General features: G+C 41.0%; 1 protein-coding gene across 2 annotated transcripts in view; it reads right to left on the bottom strand.

Moving 5' to 3' along the window:
- Window positions 1–18,097, bottom strand: part of LOC113406481 (Down syndrome cell adhesion molecule homolog) — a 510,741-nt gene that overhangs the window by 197,517 nt on the left and 295,127 nt on the right. For both annotated transcript variants that reach the window (XM_029911623.1, XM_029911625.1), the window contains exons 7-8: window positions 17,284–17,562; window positions 2,137–2,256 (exon numbers count right to left, since the gene is read on the bottom strand). In XM_029911623.1, coding sequence (XP_029767483.1) covers window positions 2,137–2,256; window positions 17,284–17,562 — 399 coding nt within the window. The remainder of the gene's footprint in view (window positions 1–2,136; window positions 2,257–17,283; window positions 17,563–18,097) is intronic.

The following is an 18,097-nucleotide window of genomic DNA, read 5'->3' as shown; positions in this document are numbered from 1 at the left end:
CATGGAAGATTACCTAGGCAGATGCACTGAACTTGGTAACATTATAGGATAATGTCTGCACAGATATTAGCTGTCATTAATGATTTTTCAACTGTATTAGTCACATTAATGTTGTTTCTCTTTTCCTACTTCTTTTTCTTGAATGAACAAACTTTCTTGTGGTTAGTGCAAGGGAAATAGTTACACTTCATGAATTGTGTGTATTGGCAGTGCAAAGCCCAGGTATCTGTGCACAGATGCTCTCTTGTTATTGTATCCAAAATTCTGTGGGTAATTTGGTGCTCATGGAAAGTGACTGAAGGACTAATAGCACTGGTGAGAGACAGGCACAATTTGGGAAAGCGTCTACATGTAGCTATGCAAAGGCATCTCACTCCTGACTTGCAAAACACCAGCTATTCCAGGCCAAAGTCCATCCTGAGCAGTGACCATCAATCGTGCATTACTGTGTACTGAGTTTTGTGACGTGACTGAATGTTCCTTAGTGACTAGGATAATACCACCTTGCTCATTATTACTTGGGTTCATATATTGACTTAGGTCATAAGTCTAGAGCAGTGATAAGGTTGTCAAACATTATCCCATTGTGCACAAATGCCATTCTGCCTTTCCTTTTGCACTAACTTTAGAAACCTTATATTGGCCATGATGCTAACTGGTTTTCAGATTTGTTGATAATCTGTAAACTCTACATGGCATCTACAAACTTGATGGTACCTGTGCGCTTTGTTGCTAAAGACCTCCAGCACAGTACTTATTTTGGACCTGTGTACAAACCTGTCACAGTATACAGTGTGCCATTTTAAGACAAGATGGACTGTGAAGCCTAGAGATCTGTACAACATTTTAATTAAATCTTCTGATGAAATCATGATGTAATAACAAAATACAGTGTCAGCATGAAAATATTGTCCATGTCAGCTAGAGCTGTTCTGGAAAAAAAATATTGGAACTTCAAAAATTCAAACAGTTTTGACCACTTCTAACATCAGCTAAAACTTTGTTCTGCATGACAAACCTACTTCATCCAAGATTCAGGAAGAGCTATGAATGGAGATCATTATAGGATTTTCACTTAGATGTGTAGAACATCATTAAAATGAAACTTCTCTTTTCTGCTACTAAAAAAAACCCTAGTGGTGCTTACATGCTGTTAGCTGGAATTTAGCTAGCCTGACTTGGCCTCCTACTTCAGAATACAAATGGAATACAGAATAATTGATTTTTCCTTATTAGCACAACATGGAAAGTGAAAATAAAAGCACATTGTGAAGTGTTTAAATTAATTCCATATTTTCTTCCATGTACTGGTAAAGCAAAACTGTGCTATTAAACTGAAAATGACATGTAGTGTTGCCTCAGCTATTGCCCCAAACAGCACCAAATTTTAGCCAGTCAATTTTTTTTGTCTACATACAATTTGGTGTGATAAGGTATTCTCTTTTATACTGTGGTAAAGGGTTAACATCTAACTAATGTATACAGTACAGTTGCTTTCTGGAATAACACCAGCTTTGACACAAGGTAAGCATTAACAGATAATTGGCTAAAAGACACAATCTAGCAGGCAGCACATTTTAATTAAAAAGCTGTCAATTTCATGTGGTTAGCTGGGGTCAAGTGGGGCCAGTTTTAATGCTCTGTTACATAAAAATAAAATGTTAAAACATTATGTAAAGCGCATACTGAATTACTGGGTTATGCCAATACTATCTGACCTTTCTTCTTTGCAGAAAAGATATGATTGGCTGTGTTATCATGGATTTTAAAAGAAATAAAACCAAACCAAGTAGTACCAATGAACCTTGTTCTGAAGGTCACAGCAATCAAAGCAACATTTACCTTCCGTACCCTTCTTCTTGAGACTTTATTCAGGTTTACTTTCAAGAACCTAAAATCACTGTAGTAGACAGTCAAACGCCCACAGAGGAATGTATACACATACATGCAGATGCAACACATGAATTTTAATAGTACTACTTACTCTAAATATCAGGGGAATAAATTGTGATACTCTTAACTCAAATTCAGTATTACTCCATGACTAGTGCTTTTGAATTACATGTAGTAAGATGCTACTAAACTGAAGTATGAGTACCAGAATACGGACCCAAATGATTATGAAAGAAGTCATACCTTTTGAGTACTTCCAGACAATGGTGGGTACAGGATAACCCTCTGCAGAACAATTGAGGATTACAGCTTTACCATAAATCCCATCTTGATCACTTGGTTGAACCACAAATCTAGGGGGAACTGAGGGAAAAACAAGGAATCATTGAGAAATAGTGCAGCTGAGAAGTTAATTCAGAAAATTATTGGCCAACTCTAGGAATTTTAATGGGAATAAAAATTAGAAATGGGCACAAAATTTCACACAAAGCAAAATAAAAAAAGATAACTTTTCAGTATTCAAATCTAACAGCTAAACTTTTTACTTTTGATTTTTCTTAATTTTAATTTGCACTAATTTAAAGCAGTTTTTGCCATTGAAAATGAAATATATATATATTGTGCACCACTGTGTGAGAGATTACAGGGGGGGGAAAGGTTGAATGGTAAATTCCACTTGCTGTCTCATGTGATCAACCTTAGAATCAGGCTTATATGATGACATATCCTCACACTCAGCACAGGAGTGCTAGCTGTGGAAGACAGAGGTAGAACAGGTGTCTAAGAACAAGCAACAATTAAAAAAAAAAACCTGCTGCCCCTTTGTATCAGAATAATTATGTATGCTTACAGGTTTTAGAAAAAGAGGAAATCAAAGAAAATAAAGCAGAAAAACAAACCTAAATATCATTGAACAAAGCAATATGATAAAAATATTAATACCACCTACCTTTTAGAAAGATCACTTTACTTTAAAATGATGTGTTTCAAACCAGTGCCTATCGTTCTATAAACAAATGTGGACATTTTTGGCTGACCTCTACTTCTCTGAGGTCATGCTCCCTTGGGGAATAGATGGGCAGGATCTCCTGGGAGAATAACATGAAGGGCAAAGGGGTCCAGGAGAGCTGGCTGTATTTTAAAGAATCCTTATTGCGGTTGCAGGAACAAACCATCCCGATGTGTGGAAAGAATAGTAAATATGGCAGGCGACCAGCTTGGCTAAACAGTGAAATCCTTGCTGATCTTAAACGCAAAAAAGAAACTTACAAGAAGTGGAAGATTGGACAAATGATCAGGGAGGAGTATAAAAATATCGCTCAGGCATGCAAGAGTGAAATCAGGAAGGCCAAATCGCACTTGGAGTTGCAGCTAGCAAGAGATGTTAAGAGTAACAAGAAGGGTTTCTTCGGGTATGTTAGCAACAAGAAGAAAGTCAAGGAAAGTGTGGGCCCCTTACTGAATGAGGGAGGCAACCTAGTGATAGAGGATGTGGAAAAAGCTAATGTACTCAATGCTTTTTTTGCCTCTGTCTTCACAAACAAGGTCAGCTCCCAGACTGCTGGACTGGGCAGCACAGTATGGGGAGGAGGTGACCAGCCCTCCGTGGAGAAAGAAGTGGTTTGGGACTATTTAGAAAAACTGGATGAGCACAAATCCATGGGGCCGGATGCGCTGCATCCGAGGGTGCTAAAGGAGTTGGCAGATGTGATTGCGGAGCCATTGGCCATCATCTTTGAAAACTCATGGCGACTGGGGGAGGTCCCGGATGACTGGAAAAAGGCTAATGTAGTGCCCATCTTTAAAAAAGGGAAGAAGGAGGATCCGGGGAACTACAGGCCAATCAGTCTCACCTCAGTCCCTGGAAAAATCATGGAGCAGGTCCTCAAGGAATCAATTATGAAACACTTAGAGGAGAGGAAAGTGATCAGGAATAGTCAGCATGGATTCACCAAGGGGAAGTCATGCCTGACTAACCTAATTGCCTTCTATGATGAGATAACTGGCTCTGTGGATGAGGGGAAAGCAGTGGATGTGTTATTCCTTGACTTTAGCAAAGCTTTTGATACGGTCTCCCACAGTATTCTTGCCGCCAAGTTAAAGAAGTATGGGCTGGATGAATGGACTGTAAGGTGGATAGAAAGCTGGCTAGATCGTCGGGCTCAACGGGTAGTGATCAATGGCTCCATGTCTAGTTGGCAGCCGGTTTCAAGCGGAGTGCCCCAGGGGTCGGTCCTGGGGCCGGTTTTGTTTAATATCTTTATTAATGATCTGGAGGATGGTGTGGTCTGCACTCTCAGCAAGTTTGCAGATGACACTAAACTGGGAGGCGTGGTAGATACACTGGAGGGTAGGGATCGGATACAGAGGGACCTAGACAAATTAGAGGATTGGTCCAAAAAAAACCTGATGAGGTTCAACAAGGACAAGTGCAGAGTCCTGCACTTAGGACGGAAGAATCCTATGCACTGCTATAGACTAGGGACCGAATGGCTAGGTAGCAGTTCTGCAGAAAAGGACCTAGGGGTCACAGTGGACAAGAAGCTGGATATGAGTCAACAGTGGGCAATTTTGGGCTGTATAAGTAGGGGCATTGCCAGCAGATCGAGGAACGTGATCGTTCCCCTTTATTCGACATTGGTGAGGCCTCATCTGGAGTACTGTGTCCAGTTTTGGGCCCCACACTACAAGAAGGATGTGGAAAAATTGGAAAGGGTCCAGCGGAGGGCAACAAAAATGATTAGGGGTCTGGAGCACATGACTTATGAGGAGAGGCTGAGGGAACTGGGATTGTTTAGTCTCCAGAAGAGAAGAATGAGGGGGGATTTGATAGGTGCTTTCAACTACCTGAAGGGGGGTTCCAAAGAGGATGGAGCTCGGCTGTTCTCAGTGGTGGCAGATGACAGAACAAGGAGCAATGGTCTCAAGTTGCAGTGTGGGAGGTCTAGGTTGGATATTAGGAAACACTATTTCACTAGGAGGGTGGTGAAGCACTGGAATGCGTTACCTAGGGAGGTGAGGAATCTCCTTCCTTGGAGGTTTTTAAGGTCCGGCTTGACAAAGCCCTGGCTGGGATGATTTAGTTGGGAATTGGTCCTGCTTTGAGCAGGGGATTGGACTAGATGACCTCCTGAGGTCCCTTCCAACCCTGATATTCTATGATTCTATGATTCTGTGATTCTATGCTCAAATGAGAGAGAAATGATCTGAGTTATCTGAGATAGATATGTGTTGCGGAGGTCACTAGATGTGTTGGTTTTGAGGAACTGACCAGAATGCGCCAATAAGTATACACAGGGTAGGAGATTAACTACTTGTGACAATATAGGCACTAAGAGCTGACCATGAGGTGCCACTACTAGACATACTTGCATAGACATAGACTTGAAAAGGTGACAACCATGATTTATGGCTTTCAGAGTTTGAAGTACTCTGAGCCGAAGGTTCTTAAAAAAAAAAAAAAAAAAAAAAAAAGAAGGCCTCAGGCATATAGGGTCTAATCTAAAAGGCTTTGAATCAGGCCCATAATCATAGAATCATAGAAATGTAAGGCTGGAAGGGACCTCGAGAGGTCATCTAGTCCAATTCCCTGCACTCATGGCAGGACTAAGTATTATCTAGACCATCCCTGACAGATTTTTGTCTAAGCTGTTCTTAAAAACCTCCAGTGACAGAGATTCCACAGCCTCCCTAGGTAATTTGTTCCAGTGCTTAACTAATGACCACTCATTTGGAAAACAGAAGTGTATAAATTATTTGTATCCTCAATATGTAAATATCTTCTTGTTGTTGTTTTAGTGCCAGACAGAAAACCATATTAGGTGACTGAGCCTGTAAAAGGTGTTTTTATTTAATTTGGTATACGGCAGGGGTCAGCAACGTTTGGCACGCAGCTCGCCAGGGTAAGCACCCTGGCGGGCCGGACAGTTTTATTTACCTGCTGACGCGGCAGGTTCGGCCGATCGTGGCCCCCACTGGCCGCGGTTCGCCGTCCCGGGCCAATGGGGGCGGTGAGAAGCCGCGGCCAGCACATCGCTCGTCCGCGCCGCTTCTCGCCGCCCCCATTGGCCCGGGACAGCGAACCGCGGTCAGTGGGGGCTGCGATCGGCCGAACCTGCCGCGTCAGCAGGTAAATAAATCTGGCCTGGCCCGCCGGGGTGCTTACCCTGGCGAGCCGCGTGCCAAACGTTGCTGACCCCTGGTATACAGCATGCAATGGAAGCAAAGCAGAAACAGCAGAATGACCAGTGCTATACTAATGACCTAAATTTTCCAGTATAGGTGGCTTAGTAGCTTATGTAGGTAGTACCATCCATTGCAGGATGAATTAGCACTTGTTGGAACAATGTTATTGAGGGCAGACAATCATTTTACGAGTTCCTTTTCTAAATTAAATCCTAAAGCTTTATCAAGGACACTGAATAATCTAATACAGTGTGAAGCTGTTAATTAACCAAATATGAATAAAGACAATGAGCAGAAAACAAGAAATGTCAGTATGTCTTAAATATTACTGCAATAAACCACAGGAGCTAACTGTGACAGAAACAATATCCACCTTTGCACTGAAAAAGGCTGGTTCTCATTTATTACTTTGCAATGGAAAGGGCTACTGTATTTATTGTTCATAATTATTCTAGCTTTCCAGAGGATTGTCATGCTGTCAAGCACAAATCAAGTATTGCATGAATTCACATGAAAGCTATTCACCAAAACTGCAACCCTAGCAATCATAATCTTGGACAATAGTCCACATTATTCCATTCATTAACATAAAATATTTACATCAGCATATGAAATCAAATTATTATAAGTCCATTTCATCACCAAGCAAATAGAAAAGTAGAAAAGGGGCTCTGGGGTACTGATTCTCCAAGGCCTGCTAAAAAACTCCACTATTAGGCAGTAACACAAACATACTTGGGTTTATATGGCTCACAGTCTAGTGACATCAGCATGTTTCACCTGGAGAACTGTTAATGGGAAGCAAATTATCTTCAAGATTTCCCAAAATCAATAAAGAGGTGAACATCCGTAAATTCTTGCATGAAAATAAACTGCTAACATTCTGTAAAACAAATACTTTGCCTGATTCAGGAAACATCCTGTAAGACATTTTTGGTAAAACGATATGGTGCATACAAAGGAGACTGCCTGAGACCCAGAAACAAAAGGCTACAGTTCTGATTAGAGTAGCACCTGCCTCATACAAGGATATGATGGAAAATGGACATATTTATAATAAAGGAGACATCATTTTAAAACTAATGAGACACTTGAATTTCCTCCAGAATTGGATGGAAATGTGTTGTACTCAGCTTGACAGGGCTTGATAGAGATGGGCTCTGAGTCAGTGGATAATGGGTCAATTCAAGAGCATAGGTATTCAGAGATTAAAATCCAAGTAACATTGTCAAAGGTTGAGAATAAAGATGTGTCCAGTACAGAATCAGTATCTTTACCCTTGGTTTTCCAAGGTGCAAGATACTATATCACCTAAACATTGCTAATACCATAATAAATTAACATAGTAGTTTAGTAACTATAAATGATACTCTAAGATAATATGCAACTAGATAAATACGGGACTTATTTTGTCCTTCAAAAAAGTGGAGGCTACAATGTTACAATACGGACCCATTTTTGTGAAGTGTTTTGAGATTCACAGATATATTTGTTATCTGTGAATCTCAAAACACGTTACAAAAATGGGTCAGTATCATTACTCCAGGTTTACAGACGGGGTAACTACACCACAGAGAGCCCATGTCACACACAGGCTTCATATAAACGGTGCTGACCAATCACAACTTCTGATGAGTTCAGCACCTCGGAAGATGTCAACTATGAGTTAGAACCTAGCTCTCCTGACTCCCAGTCCTATGCCCAACCTACCAGACTTTGGCTTCTCATCATGATGGGACAGGTGGCTTAGTGACATAGGATTAAAGTCTGACTCCCTGGAATCACTTGTTCATGTCCAGACATGGTATCACATTCCTCCTAGAGCAGTGGTTTTCAAACTTTTTTTCTGGCAACCCAGTTGAAGAGAATTGTTGATGCCCATGACCCAGTGAAGCTGGGGATGGGGGGTTTCAGGTGTGGGAGGGGGCTCGAGGCTGGGGCAGAGGGTTGGAATGCAGGGGTGAAGGCTGCGGGATGGGACTGGGAATGAGGGGTTCAGGGTGTGGGAGGGTGCTCTGGACTGGAGCAGGGGGTTCTGGTGCAGGGCGGTGAGGGCTCCAGCTGGGGGTGCAGGCTCCGGGATGGGGCTGGGGATGAGGGGTTTGGGGTGTGGGAGGGGGCTCCGGGTTTGGGGAGGGGCTCAGGGCTGGGGCAGAGGATTGGGGCATGGAGTTGGAGCACAGGCTTAGCTCTAGCGGCTCCTGGTCAGCGGGGCAGCCGGGGTGCAGAGGCAGGCTTCCCGCCTGTCCTAGCACTGCAGACTGCGCTGCGCCCCGTAAGCGGCCAGCAGCAAGTCCGGCTCCACGCGGCTCTCGCCCGCAGGCACCACCCCATGCCAACTCCCATTGGGCGGTTCCTAGTACAGGGTCATGGCCCAAAGTTTGAAAACCACTGTCCTAGAGGGATAAGTTGAGTTTCTTGTACTTTGGGGGTGAATGCCTTTCAGAGAAGGCCTTAAAAATCATGCTCTGGGCTGCTCTTTATGGACACTACAGATTCCACTGTACTTCCATAATGTATGGTTTTGCTCTGATATCCTTAGCCAAAATTTCCCCTCTCAGGAGCAGCATGTTGTACATTAGCTGATTACCACTTTACCACAACAGTTGTGGTTGCTGTTCAGTGGTGCTATGTACAAACATAATTTTCCACACCAGCTCAGACAAGCTGGTCCATCACACACTCAGGCTGTAGCCTACCATGAGCATGATGCTTAAGAGGATTTTTAACAAAAACCCTGTCAAGGTGTACCTGGCCAGTTGGGCATACAGTGTTGTACATGGGGAGCGGGGGAGAGGAAATCCCAGTCCCACAGTGATCAGCCGATGCCCTGAAGCATGATATGTGATTACTTGTTTTACGAAAAGGAACAATAATTTTGTGAAATGGTTTGTATCCTTCAGGATCAAATGTGTGTATATAATTTATCATTATTAATTTATTGCTACTATTATCAAATTTAGTGCCAGATTGACAACTGTGGAAATTGGAGTCTAATATTTAGCTACAGAACAAATACAGCATGAACAGCAGCATAAAAGCTTTCCCACACAGATCCACAAATATAGAATGCTTCAACCCTTACAATTATGAGTAATAAAAGAATTTATTTCTATGCCCATTCAAACTCTGGTCTCTCTGTAAAGACTACCTACAAGAACACCATTTTGTGCCAGTTGGGCTGGTATCTTTATTGCTATTACTAGATTTCCACTGGACACCAGAACTGTTGCTACAACAAAGCAAAATGACACAGACTTTTACAGTAGTTCAATGATAAATAAAGAGATCCTATCTCCTAGAACTGGAAGGGACCTTGGAAAGTCATTGAGTCCAGGCCCCTGTCTTCACTATCAGGACCAAGTACTGATTTTGCCCCAGATCCCTAAGTGGCCCCCTCAAGGATTGAACTCACAACCCTGGGTTTAGTAAGTCAATGCTCAAACCACTGAGCTATCCCTCCCTCCAATGAGCTTTTAACTACTTATTTTCTTTTTCTTCTAGCCAAGGCAAAGGACTTTCGTCTTCTATGACTGGAATGGGAAGTAACCAGGTGATAAAAAGAAAGGACATCTTCAATTTCTCTTTTTATAATGTTTTTTTTATTTGTTTTTGTTTTTCTCAATCCCTACCCCCTGCAATTTTATTTACAAATGAGTGATTACTTCAGTGTTACCAATATATTTTTCAAACATACACACACAAGCTGTCATCTTTTGATTTTGACTTTTGATCTAGTTTTGCCCTATAAAAATGCTCTCATGGTCCAGTTTCTTCAAGGCATTCATTGGACCTTGGAGAAATCAAGAAAATCTGCCTGGTAAGGATTTCTCCAAGTTGACCAGGCTGATGAGCTTAAGTAAAGTCAACTCTGGGAAGAGAGCCATTAGTCTGGTGCACCTCTTGCTGTGGTATTAATGCTTTGGCCTAACCTGCCTACACATCACTTCACAAATACATTCAAAAATAGAATGAGACTATGATGGAGTGATTCCTTTCTGAATATTACCTTTGTTCCAGCAGCTTTGGCTCCTGAGCTTATAAAGGTAGACATTTTATTTTGATTTAGCATTGAGTTTCTTTAAGGCTCACTCGTTTCCCGTGACCGATGGATCTGTGCTAAGGATTGAGTTGCCTAGGTCATCAGGCTCAAACTATTTAATGGTTGAAGTCAGAGGGATCTAAAAGGTATTTTCCCTCAATATCATGAGTAAAAGTTTCAGGCTTTAACAAAGAGAAAACAAAGGTTCAAAGAAATCAAAACAGATTGCGGAAGATAAAATTTAGTGCCACGGTGACATTTTTTAGACTAGGAAATATTTTATTATCTGCTTGTCTGAAAAAGTCCCAAAAAGTTAGGGAAAGGTCAATCAGTGATCTAATTACACACTGTTCACCAGTGTCATATTGATGGACTTGATCCAAGGTTACTTAAAATAAATGATTACACAACCATTGCTGTTCTTTAATTTAATTTTGCTTTTCATAAACCCAGATATCCTTCCTGACTGAATTTTAAAAACAGTATTTTTTGATCCCAACTATCGTTAACAGTACATTATACCAGAGAGTAATTCTGAAGACTCCTAACATGAGCTTTTCTAGTGAGTCCCTGGAGTCAGAGGCAAAACAATCCAAGTGATTGGCCCAGAATACAATGTTCCATTTTTACATGGAACATTTGTAGTTTACATTTAGGTCATACTGTCAAAATGATGGAAGAAATTTAAACACCAAAGCAGCCATTGATGTATTAATGAATAAGATCATTACACACTGTTTTTTAGCAGAGATGAACAGTTATTAAATTTGGTAATTGGACCTATGGGGTCAATTTAGCGGGTTTAGTGAAACCATTTGCTCTGCAATTCTAGAAAAGAGCTGTTCTTTGGCCAAGTGAGACAGTGCATAGCAGTTCATGTTGATTGGGTACATCAAATGAGAACACTAAATATGACGTGAGCTTTTCAAGAACAGCCTTCAACTGCAATGTAAATACCAACAAGGAAATTAAATGGAGTGTTCAATAACGACAATGACTGTTTGTCTTCCTTTCCTTACTTTTCAATAAGAGTCTATATTTGTTAGGAAATGTTTTCAAAATGTCAGTAAGCAGACACAGACTCTCTTCCTTTATGGAACATTCAAGGCTCTGGAACTCCTCATGGGCTGCTTAACTGTCTGACAATATAAGATAGACCAAACAAGCACAAAATGAAATCACATTTCCACTAAATGCATTATGGGGGGTTATTAGGTACAGTATTTAAAGACCTTAATCTCAATTTAAACTCATGATGTGTTCACACAAAAGAAGTTAAAATCATGATTTATGCATGCGCACATTGCTTTCTTTGAAATCTCTGTTCTAGTAGCATTTCAGAATTTGTGAATTCATAATATATTTATGAGGGTTTTTCTCACCAATTAAAACACTTCTGACTACACTTTTTATTTCACAGTTATTTTACTCCTGTATTAGAAAAGCCCCAGAGGAATTATTAATCATAACCTTTCTGCAGAATTTTTAACCAGCCTATTGAAGAGAGAAAATGCTGAATTTAATTCTGTAAAATGGTTTAAAAATTCTATAGGAAGGACATAGTTCTCTGAAATTCTGTGAAAGCTTTTTACGGCAGGAGTCATTTTCTTTCTTTTGTGTTTGTATAGTGTGTTGCACATTGAGGGTGCGACCAGAAATAAAATAATCAAAATAAAATAATAATAATAATAGTTAATATAGATTTGAGAGTAATTTTGACATAGCCATATTGATTTAATCCCTAGTAAATTCTATTGGACTTTTCTATAAAAACTGACAGGAGCCAGCATAGCATGAGTTTATAAAAGTGAACCTCATTTTCATTCATTTGGCTTGATTACCAGCTATCTTTGAAAGAAGAGAGTAGATGGATTTCCCTTCAAGTAGGTGAGTTTATTTTTAAAACAAAGGACTAGAGGAGAGGCCTCCAGCATAACTCAGACAGCACTGGGGTCACTCTGGCACTTTTATGTAGCACTACAGGGCTGGAGCATGGTGTAGGATCTGACCTAAGATGCACGCAATTCAAAGAAAATAATGTTTTCCACCATCACCATTTTTATTGCCTGCAAAATGTCAGAGTCTAAAGGCAAATTAAAACACTTAAATTAAAAACACACAAGACTTATTTGACAGCCCCCCAAAACTAACAAAGATATGCACGTTTAAAAATTACAGATAAATATGATTTGACAGAGAATAATTGAAGATTATTTTCTCCCCAATTTATGAGTCACCATATGGACCCTTCAAAAGTTCATGCCCTCACCGGTAATAAACAATTTCCTATTCTGCTTTACAGTATTGTAGGTATTAATGATGTTGTCAACAGCCACTGCAGGAGAAATTCAGACCCCTAAAATCAACTGTTGGCAGATAAAATGCTCTTCAATTTTGGATTGCAGGGTATTTAGAGGCTATTTTAAGTCTACCCATGTGCTGTTAAATTATCTAGACTACCAAATATTTTTAAATGTAATTATCTATTTTATAAAAAGCATTTTAATTCAACTTTTAAATTAATAACATCAGTGTAAAGAGCAATAAGGGAGAATAATATTTACGATGAACAGTCATATTTCTCTTGACTTTTCCATACCAGCACACATGATTTCTCGCTATTCTTGTATAAAAAAACCACACACTTCACATAAATGAGACTTTTCCAAGAACCCATCCCCTGCCGGTTGGTAAGGCCAGTGTTTAAGTCCAGAGCATATTGTTCAGAAGCTGTTGCACAATATGGATTAGAAACGGGAAGAGCTTAAGTACCATTTATTCTCCCATTACATAGGGGAAAACTGCTTTGTTTATTTAGAAAAATAATACACACACACTCACACCGTTCTGGCCTTGATTCAGGAAAGCATCCTTGTTCAGGTTAATACTTTAGCACATGCTTCAAATTATGCACATACTTAAACCCCAAATGAAATATAAACATGCCTTCAAGTTAACAGTTAAGCACTTAAGTGCTTCTTGAATAAGGAGGAATTTAAGCATCTCCTTAAGGGCTTTCTTGAAATGGGGCCGCAGCTTGTAAGTTGTATCCCTGTTCCCCCCTATCTTTGTCTGTTTTTGTCTTCATGGACAGTAAACTCTTCAGGGTAGGTGCTGTGTCTTTGTACAGCACCTCACACAATGGGGCCCCAGTTCTGACTGCGGTCTTTGGGTACTACTAAAACACAATAACAAAAATACTTGTAATAATACTATAATAGGACAGTAAACTTGAGAATATACCAAAGGAAATAATCTAGCACTGGGCCCCAGGAAATGGGTTAAATATAATATATAAAGCTGGTTGAAATTTTTTTTTTCAATTTTTTTCAATGACTTTTCATCAATAGCTTTTTTTATGAAATGGCTTTTTCATCAAAAGGAGAAATTTCAGTTGGAAATATCTACTTTTAATTATAATTTTTCAGACTTATAATTTAAAAAAATCAAAAACTGAAAAATGTTGTCTGAACAAACAACATTTCAATGAAACTAAACATTTTGCCTTGCAATAATTTTTTTTCATGGGGGGAGGGGTGCGTTTGGTTGCTGAAACTGAAAACACATCTCTCTCTCTCTCTCTCTCTCTCTTTGTAATGGAAACCCAAAAAATGTGGCAGAAAATCTTTTACAAAAACAAAATTTTTTGTTTTCCTGAATTTGTTTACAGGAAAAAGAAATTCCAGAGTATCTTTTCTAACAGGTCTTTTCCATCTCTAACTTTTGGGATCCTATATTCACATTCCAGAGATTATGAGTTTAGAGCAGGTGCAAAGACACAGAAGGACAATATCTAGCTAATTACAATAATGTTTTAGAGTGGTATCCGTGTTAGTCTGTATCAACAAAAAAACCGAGGAGTACTTGTGGCACCTTAGAGACTAACTCTAACTGTCGTCATCATGAATAGGTCAGAATATGAACAAGAGGCTGCTAGGCAGCTCTCTAACATCACATTCTACAAGTCATTACCCTCTGATCCCCCTGAGGGTTACCAAAAGAAACTACACCATCTGCTCAAGAAACTCCCTGAAAAAGCACAGCAACAAATCTGCACAGACACACCCCTAGAACCCTGACCAGGGTATTCTATCTACTACCCAAAATCCATAAATCTCGGAATCCTGGACGCCCCATCATCTCAGGCATTGGCACCCTGACAGCAGGATTGTCTGGCTATGTAGACTCTCTCCTCAGGCCCTATGCTACCAGCACTCCCAGCAGGGGTGAAAGTAACTTAAAGGACTTACCGGTACGCCGGAGTCCTGAGCAGGGGCGTGACCTCAACTGGAAGAGGCCTGGCCTCAAGCGGAATAGGTGGGACTTTTCAATATTAAAAGGCCCTGGGGCTCCGGCTGTGGCTGGGAGCCCCAGGGCCTTTAAATCACCCTGGAGCTACCAGCTGCAGAGGCGGCTAGGAGCCCCGGGGCTCAGGGGCGAATTAAAGGGCACAGGGCTCTGACCGCTGCGGAGCTCTGGGCCCTTTAAATCACCCTGCCACCGCTAACCTGGGGCGGCAGGGCTCCAGCGGTGATTTAAAGGGCCTGGGGCTCCGGCCGCTGAGGGGAGCCCCGGGCCCTTTAAAGTGCCACCCGAGCCCCACTGCCGGAGCTCCGGCAGTGGCTGGAGCCCTGGGCCCTTTAAATCACCGCCGGGGAAGACAGTCCAGTCTGGCACGGCGTACCGGCTCTTGCCGGTATGCCGTACCAGACCGTACCGGCTTACTTTCACCTCTGACTCTCAGCTATCTTCGAGACACCACTGACTTCCTGAGGAAACTATAATCCATTGGTGATCTTCCAGAAAACACGATCCTGGCCACTATGGATGTAGAAGCCCTCTACACCAACATTCCACACAAAGATGGACTACAAGCTGTCAGGAACAGTATCCCTGATAATGTCACAGCAAACCTGGTGGCTGAACTTTGTTACATTGTCCTCACCCACAACTATTTCACATTTTGGGACAATGTATACCTTCAAGTCAGCGGCACTGCTATGTGTACCCCCATGGTCCCACAGTATGCCAACATTTTTATGGCTGACTTAGAACAATGCTTCCTCAGCTCTTGTCCCCTAACACCCCTACTCTACATGCACTACATTGATGACATCTTTATCATCTGGATCCATGGAAAAGAAGCCCTTGAGGAATTCCACAATGATTTCAACAATTTCCATCCCACCATCAACCTCAGCCTGGACCAGTCAACACAAGAAATCCACTTCCTGGACACTACAGTGCTAATAAGTGATGGTCACATAATCACCGCCCTATACCGGAAACCTGCTGACCGCTATACTTACCTACATGCCTCCAGCTTTCATCCAGACTACCTCACATGATCCATTGTCTACAGCCAAGCTCTAAGATACAACCACATTTGCTCCAATCCCTCAGACAGAGAAAAACACCTACAAGATCTCTATCAAGCATTCTTAGAACTACAATACCCACCTGCTGAAGTGAAGAAACAGATTGACAGAGCAAGAAGAGTACCCAAAAGTCACCTACTACAGGACAAGCCCAACAAAGAAAGTAACAGAACGCCACTAGCCATCACTTTCAGCCCCCAACTAAAACTTCTCCAGCACATCATCAAGGATCTATAACCTATCTTGAAGGACGATTCCTCACTCTCACAGATCTTGGGAGACAGGTCAGTCCTCGCTTACAGACAGCACCCCAACCTGAAGCAAATACTCACCAGCAACCACACACCACACAACAAAAACACTAACCCAGGAACCTATCCTTGCAACAAGGCCCGTTGCCAACTCTGTCCACAAATCTATTCAAGGGACACCATCATAGGACCTAATCACATCAGCCACACCATCAGGGGCTCGTTCACCTGCACATCTACGATGTGATATATGTCATCATGTGCCAGCAATGCCCCTCTGCCATGTACATTGGCCAAACTGGACGGTCTCTATGCAAAAGAATAAATGGACACAAATAAGATGTCAAGAATTATAACATTCAAAAACCAGTTGGAGAACACTTCAACCTCCCTGGACACTCAATTACAGATAAAGTCGCAATTCTTCAACAAAAAAACTTCAAAAACAGACTCCAATGAGAAACTGCAGAACTGGAATTAATTTGCAAACTGGACACCATTAAATTAGGCTTGAATAAAGATGGTAGTGGATGGGTCATTACACAAAGTAAAAACTATTTCCCCTTGCTAATTTCCCCCCCTACTGTTACTCACACCTTTTAGTTAACTGTTTGAAATGGGACATCCTGATTATCACTACAAAAGTTTTTTTTCCTCCGGCTGATAATAGCCCACCTTAATTGATTAGTCTCGTTAGAGTTGGTATGGCAACCCCCATCTTTTCATGTTCTCTGTATATATATATATCTTCCCACTGTATTTTCTACTCCATGCATCTGATGAAGTGGGTTTTAGCCCATGAAAGCTTATGCTTATGCCCAAATAAATTTGTTAGTCTCTAAGGTGCCAGAAATAATATTTTAAAAACTGATAAGCAGGAGGAAACTGCTAAAGGCAGTTCCTAGAAATTTTCATGTTCTCCAGTTTATTAGCATGATTTGTAGGAGATACTGTTCTGCTAAATTAAAAATACAGAGAATCATACTAGAATACCAAAAAAGGGAAACTAATATAATAGCAGTTTAAATGCTTTGTTCCTAAATGATGAGTGGGTTGGTGCTTCAAAATATTTTCCATAAATTAAATCCCGTGGCACCCATCTGTGCCCTAATGAATTCCTTGGTTGCTGATTAGGTTCAAGGCTCAGTACTTTCAGAAAGAAAAAGTTATGTTTGTTTTTCTGCTTTATTGTTCTGTGTTCTTTAAGATGAAAGAATCATAGAATATCAGGGTTGGAAGGGACCTCAGGAGGTCATCTAGTCCAACCCCCCTGCTCAAAGAAGGACCAATCCCCAAACAGATTTTTGCCCCAGATTCCTAAATGGCCCCCTCAAGGATTGAACTCCTAACTGTGGGTTTAGTAGACTAATGCTGAAACCACTGAGCTATCCCTCCCCCCAAAGAGGGAGCTTGTTAGGCCTGAGGGATTACCCCATATATTCCACGATTTTATACCTCCATCAAACAGTGCTCATTTGGAAATATTGTTGACTTCTGTTTAATTGGTGCCCTTCAGACTAATTACATATCTTACCTCTCACAATTAATTGGCTTTGGCGCTCCACAGCTGCAGCGTCATTTCTAGCTATACAGGTATAATTCCCATTGTGCATCAGTGAAAGATTAAAAATCCTTAAGGAGCTGGTGAAGTCAATGTTGTCAATAGTTACTCCAAGACTGGCTGGGATCGGCCTGCCATCCTTCTGCCAGGTGATTGTGATTGGCAAATCCCCTGAGACCACAACACATGGAACGAAGACTCGCTGTCCAATGGAGAACCTTGGAAACTCAAAAGGCTGGATGAAAGGTGGAACTGAAATGAAAAATTAAAAGAAAAAAGTTATTGCAAATATAGTATAATTATGGAAAACACTGATAATTGTTGAAAAGAAAACTATTCTCAGCCTGCCAGCTGGTATGTCGCATATGTAATAGTAATAAAAAATAGTAACTACATAGCAGTTTTTATCCAAGGATCTCAATATGATTTACATGAATTAAATAAGTTTTACAGCACCTCTATGATGTAGGCATTATTTCCTCCATCTAACAGATGGATAAACTGAGGTGACAAGACCTTCAGAGATACTGATCACCTACAATTCCAACTGAAGTCAATGGCACCTGTGAGTGCTCAGCACCTCTTAAAATCAGACCATTACATCCTGATCCAGCAAGTTGTGGTTCCTGAAACATTCTCAGTAAGGCCTCCCAGAAAACAAAACTTCCATTTTGCAAAAAATGTTGAGGTTTTAGCATTTGGTGGTGTTGTGCATTGGGACAAAAATTGAGACCTTTTAATTTTGTGTGAGAAAAATTAGAGCAAGAGAGAAACCCACCTCGGAATA

The sequence above is a fragment of the Terrapene carolina genome, unplaced genomic scaffold, assembly GCF_002925995.2.
Source record: "Terrapene carolina triunguis isolate 2854851 unplaced genomic scaffold, T_m_triunguis-2.0 Scaffold31, whole genome shotgun sequence".
Lineage (NCBI taxonomy): Eukaryota > Metazoa > Chordata > Testudines > Emydidae > Terrapene > Terrapene triunguis.
The sequence above is the reverse complement of the archived record's forward strand: the minus strand, read 5'-3'. Positions and strand labels throughout refer to the sequence as shown.